Here is a 6,000-nt window from a genome sequence, read left to right as displayed (position 1 = left end):
GACGGGGGTGCCAACCACCTGAATCAGCTTGATGGTTACCTAATTGCATCATTAGGATGTCCAGTTCAAACCCCTGTATTAATGTTGAATCAGACCTTTCAATTTAGTGTTAAAAACAAGACCAAAAAGCCCCAACCCTCTCCTCCCAACTCCCTCCCCAACTGAGCCCCACAAAGATAATTTTAAAAAAAAAATTTAAAAAGAAAAGAAAAAGGCAGCTCCTGGGAAATTCACTTTCTCTTCCTCCATTAAAAGGAAGATGCTAAAAAGTACAACAGAGGATGGAGATGGAAAACACCCTCTCTGATTTGCTTTGTTTGGCATGTCTGAGTGTTGGATGCGGTTCCACTGTTGGGGTTGGTGGATATACTTGGGTGTGATATTCGTAGATGTGTAGGGAAGTGGATGAGCAAAATCAGTGACTTCCGGGTGAGGGACTAAGTGTGGGGCCCAAGAGGGAGCCCCATGAACTGGCTGCCCCACAGTAACTATCACAGGCTCTTAAAGGGAGGCGGGGAAAGAAAGGAAGAAAGTCTCAGAATGTCCTCAAGTGTCCCATCTCCCTTCCCCAAGTGGGCTGTGGTGGGCCCCCTAGCCCAGGCTGGTGATGTTGGCACGGCCACCAGGGGGCGCCACAATGCGCTGGGTGGTACGACGAGGAATGTTGTCATCAATCTGAGCGCCTGGAGAAACAGAGAAAAGGAATAATGATCAAAACCACAAATAGCAGAAGTTAGCTGGATCTATGATTCGACAAAGTCAACCTAAATACAATGCTATGTCTCACGTTTTGATGGATTCAGACTGCATCCTATCCCCTTGCCAATTAGCCTGTTCATGTGAGACATCCCTCTCACTAGAATGCTAGGTCCCTGACTCACACGTTTATGATACAACAAAAGAGAAGTAGCAACATTCCCTTATATTTTAATGGCATGGAGAAATAAGATAGTGTGAATCCTATCATGCCCATTTTATGCTATGTTGTTGTTGTGTACCGTCGAGTCGGAACCAACCAATAGCTGGCCCTCTGACAGGTTTTCAGAGGCAAGAGATTGCCCATCCTTCTCCCGCAGAGCACCTGGCAGCCTTGAACTGGGTGCCTTCAAATCTGTAGTGCAGCTTCTTGCCATGAGGCCACCAAAGCTCCCTATTTTACTGTACAGTCATTTGAATTTTTATTTTTTTAATTGGCAATCCCAATCTGTTAACTTTCTAAAAACTAGTCTATCTGACCAGAGTAAAATATATGCATATGATTAATTTTTTAACAGAAATTTGGATCTTCAGGGAGTTAGAAAATGGAAAAAATTCTAGTCGTAAGGGAAAATAAAGAAAGGACTAGCAAGAAAAATGAGGAAGCTTGACTCTATGGATTCTTTCCCACAGATCGCATAATTTATCCAACTACTAATCATTGAACGGCTCTATACTAAGCACTTTACATGTACCATTAACTTATTTAATCCTCAGAACAACTTTATGAGGCACTACCATTATGAACCCCAGTCTACAGATAATAAATTTAAACACAGCTAGCATTTCAGCTATGAACATAAACTACTGAACCCTATAAATTCAATTACTTCATTCTACTAACCTCGTAGAGAAACAGGAAAATCCTAACCTACTACAACTTTAATTTTTATTGTGGACACAATTAATTGAAAATATGTCCACACAGAGGGTATTACATATAGTATGTGCTTCGTAGCCTTATTTGGGATATAAACTGGTATCAATATTCTAAAACTCCAACTGGTCATTAGCTATGGAAATACTTCTCTGGTAACTGATATTTTATTTCCCACTCAGAACAGAAATATCATTTCCTTCTGCTTCTGTTTCTTTTACCAAAGCTATTTCGGGGTCCTGCAACTCTACTGAGCGAATGCCTAACCAACCATAACCATACCAGACAAGCTGAAGCCAGACTGGTGCAGGTTCCGGACAGGCGGGGCCTGCTGCTTGGCGGGAGACGTCTTAGCCGAGGAGGCTGGAGTCACAGTCTTGGGCGTCACAGACACCTCACACACTGGTCCATCGTACAGGCCGCGGGGAACCCCTCTCAGCTCTGCCAGCTGGAAAACACAAGGTTATCTCAGGTCGCCATCAAGGGCCAACTACAACATACTGCCTAACACCAACTGCCAAACAGAGTCAGACTGTGGGATGCATGGATGGAGATAGGTTTTCCCTGTATGCATGGGGTCACACCTACTTCAACTACCCACCGCTCCAAGAAAAGCTCCTATAATAAAGGTGAGTTATGGGCAACTGATTAGCTCTAGAAAAATTGATTAACATTCTTTACCTCTTTTCCTGAAAAGCATTATAGTAGGAATCCCCAGTTTGTAAGAAGGATTTGGCCTCAAGTTCAAGAGCTGGTCCAAAACTTTCAATCCCATCCCAACTTTAATTCCCTCACACCTTCTCCCTCTGTCCAGCTTACGGCTGCGTGCTGTCCATCATGCTCTGAGCATGCTGCATTCATCGTACGCATTACATTCTTTCTGCCTAGAATCCCATCTCCCTTCTCCAACTTGTCCAACCTTTACTTCAAGACCTGAAGCACACTGCTCCTCTCTGTGACATCCCCCCTACTTCTCAGTGGACACCCTAATGTCACGACTGTTGGGCTTCAAATGAAAATGTTTCTCATATCCCAGTATCCCCCAAACTCACTCTCTATTTGGATTTAAAGTGCTAATAAAAGCCTGTGTGATCAAATACAATCCATGATGAACACAGTTCACAAGACCTGGGTCACTCACCCTGCTCCTTGCCTTGATACGCTTGTAAACAAAGTCAGGGAAGGGCTTCCGGGGGATGTAGCGCCCAGAACCCTCGGTGACATGAAGTGTACCATCCTCCAGGACGATCTTCCCCTGGCTGATGACCACCAGCGGGGAGCCACGGCACTCCATGCCTTCAAAAATGTTGTATTCGAGAGACTGGAAGAAAGAGGGAGCAGAGTTGAAGTTGGAGCAGGTCCTGTCATTATGATTGTCCAAATTCTTTGGCAATATCCACCATTCTGACCCATGAAAGAAAAGTCTAGGAACTTGAATCCCTGTCTTGACTGATGGGCCCAGCAGACAATCTGTGTCTTCATTTCCTTGTCCATAAACCGAAACTATCTTTTCCTGTCTCTCAAAAATTTGGAGGGGGAATAACTGAAGAGAGTAACTGCATGGAAAAGTGTGTGGGCTTTAGTTGTAAGTGTTCTGCAAAGACAGGGAAAATAGTAGAAGCCGTTAGCAAGTTCCCACCAACCCCAGCTATAATCAGGTTGAGCTCCAAAGGGTTTCTTCAATCACATTCTAAATTTAATCTTTACATGGGCATCACAAGTAGGTTTCCCCACTGGTTTGCCTGGTTTTCCAGTCTCTAAGCAATGTGGTTAAATGGAAATCCTTAAATGAAAAGATTATGGTAACTTAAGAGACACGCATGCCTTAGATAAAATGTTTGTGGTTTAGTTCATTTCTAAAGCAATGAAGCCTTTTTTTTTTATTTTTTTTATTTTAAGTGTTTCAGGGTGAAACGGAATCTATCTGTGTGCCCTCTGGGAGAGCATGATGGGTCTCGCAATGTACACAGACTGTTGTTGGGGGAAGTGGGAACAGAAAGACAGAGGGCACTGTTCTCTGCCATCGTCTCCACGTGTCAGATCCTATGCCACGGCTTCTGCTAACCCAGCTCTACTCCTGCAGACTGCAAAATGCCTCCCGCTTCTCCCTGCCTGCTGGGTTCACAGGCACGAATGGCTATAGGGGGGGTCTGTGGTGGATGATTAAGAGGTGGCTCCAACCATGAAAAGAAACATGGGCTTCTGAGAAATGCAGTCAAACAGTTGTTCCCAGGTTATTAGCACTAAAGGAGTTAGAATTAGCAGAGATATGCCCACACCCTCCAATTCAGGATGAAGCTTCGGTGGTTTAGTGGTAAGGAGTTATGCTGTCAACCCAGAAGTACCCAGTTCAAATCTCCTTGGGAGAGAGATGAGCAATCAACTCCCATGTAACATAACAGCCTCTGAAAACCCGCTGAAGTGTCAGCTATGAGTCAGCTCCGACTCAGTTGTACATAACAGCTAGTTCAGTACAACTTGTCTGCTTAATGCAGTGGAAGGGGGTGGGCAGACGGGATTAAAAAGCATTTGTGTTAAAATGCAGCAGTGCACATTGGAATAGATGTAGGTAAGAACTGTTTAAAAGGAATATATGATTACGCATTACTTGAATGGCAACAGTCCAGAATAAGAGGTGTGTAGCAAAGCGGACTGAGGAGGGGGAGGAAATCATGTAACAGTGAAAGAAGTATTACTATTATTATATTGTTTTTTAAAGTGCACTGAGGGAGTGGTAGAGAAGAAAATGTACAAAAATGAAAACCCAACTTTTCTATAAACTTTCATTAAAGTCACAATGAAAAAGAAATAAAAGAAAAATGCAGCAGAACCCATGATACAAGCTTTAGTGAAGACTTAGCCCTGCTCTGAGTCTCGCCAGGGTAATGAGAAAACCACCCAAAGGGCTGAGCCACTCAGGGAGGCACCTGGGGGAGGGGAAAGACTGTATATGGCTTCTCCAAGACCCAGCTTTGCAGGCCCAACTTCTACCACTATTCGTCACTGATTCTGAAACAGTCCTCTGTGAACTCGGACTGAGCATGCTAACCATTGGGCTGGGCAGTCACGTCTGTCTACGCTGTAGTCAAGTTCATCCAGAGTCTGTGAGCTGGCTTTACTCTCTGGTCTGGAGATTATCAAGCTTTGCATTAAATTCTTAGCTTGAGGTTTGTATGGACCCTCATGACAGCATAAATTTAGACAGCAAACCTGCCTGATAGCAGCTTCCACACGGAGTTCTCAGGGAAGACCTTTTCTCTCCCTGTGCGAGGGTGGTTCACAGGGAGCCGGAGTGCTAACCCAACGGTGGCATCTCTCTAGCAGTTCAAACCTCCCAAGAGCTCCTCAGAAGAAAGATGGGCAAGCTCTTCCTGTGCAATTGACTGTCTCTGAAAATCCGCTGGAGGCTCAGCTATTGAGTCAGTTCTTGCTCTACAACGCAATGTTGGTTTTGTTGACCTTCTGATGAAGCTGAGGCGTGAAAAGTTTCCTGTCAGGCATATATTTAGCGTAACCCCTCGATTATCAGAAATGCTACACAAAATAATGGAATGCCTTAAAATCTATACATCTCAGATTTGGCAAAAGCCAGGAGCTGTCTGACTCTGGCTGATAAGTAATTCTGACTCAGAACTTGCATTTCTTCAGCTACTTAACTCTTCAGGCTCCTCTGAAGAGAATGTACACACAAAACATCCTATCTGTGCCTGACCTACTGTGAAAGAATCATGTCATCTTTAAAATAACCTTTGAAAGTGTCAAAGGTCTCTCTGATGTCATCTTTAAGGCCCAGCAGAAGCCTCATCTCTTGCATGTTTCACCCACAGCTGTCTATGTCCTAATAACTCTCCTTGAGTCCCACCAGACTTCATAATGCAGACAGTCACAGACATGGAGTCTTCTCCTCTGGGTTCAAGCGCCAGGTCAACCACTCACCAGCAGTGTGACAAGCTGCTTAGCCTCCTCTAATGTTCAGCTTCCTCAGCTATCAAGGCACACAGCCCAGTTCACACACTGGATGCTCGAGAGAATGAAATGAGAGGCAAAAATCCAAAGGCATCCAGCATGCTGTTTGGCACGCTGGGGACGTTTAGAAAATGTTTATTCATTCCTGGTCTGAGGTTCTTTGTCCTTGCATTTCCACACAAAATTATGTCAAAGATACTGTAATATATGTCTACAAATACTGACTTTGTTGGTGCTCCATGAAATCAAGTCCTGAGTCCTGGCAAGCTCAGAGAAGACAAATGAAACACTACCCAGCTTGGTGCCATCCTCCAGCCATACAGCACATAAGTGTCCGCTATGATCTGTAGATTTTTACGGAATCATTTTTAGAAGTAGACCACCAGGGCTTTCCTTCTAGT

General features: G+C 44.3%; 1 protein-coding gene across 3 annotated transcripts in view; it reads right to left on the bottom strand.

Moving 5' to 3' along the window:
* Positions 1 to 247: 247 nt before the first annotated feature.
* The window catches only part of DPYSL2 (dihydropyrimidinase-like 2), a 174,750-nt gene continuing 168,997 nt past the window's right edge, over positions 248 to 6,000 (bottom strand). For 2 of the 3 annotated variants that reach the window (XM_006884854.1, XM_006884856.1), the window contains 3 exons: positions 2,775 to 2,954; positions 1,916 to 2,081; positions 281 to 683 (listed from right to left, as the gene is read on the bottom strand). In XM_006884854.1, the coding sequence (XP_006884916.1) occupies positions 592 to 683; positions 1,916 to 2,081; positions 2,775 to 2,954 (438 nt within the window). In that variant the 3' untranslated portion in view covers positions 281 to 591. Of the gene's footprint in view, positions 684 to 1,915; positions 2,082 to 2,774; positions 2,955 to 6,000 lie in introns of all 3 variants that reach the window. The other variant, XM_006884855.1, reaches the window with a different exon arrangement.

The sequence above is a fragment of the Elephantulus edwardii genome, unplaced genomic scaffold (genome assembly GCF_000299155.1).
Source record: "Elephantulus edwardii isolate Elephantulus edwardi_28Jun2011 unplaced genomic scaffold, EleEdw1.0 scaffold00038, whole genome shotgun sequence".
In the NCBI taxonomy this organism is placed as follows: domain Eukaryota; kingdom Metazoa; phylum Chordata; class Mammalia; order Macroscelidea; family Macroscelididae; genus Elephantulus; species Elephantulus edwardii.
This window is presented reverse-complemented; position numbering and strand designations above follow the sequence as displayed.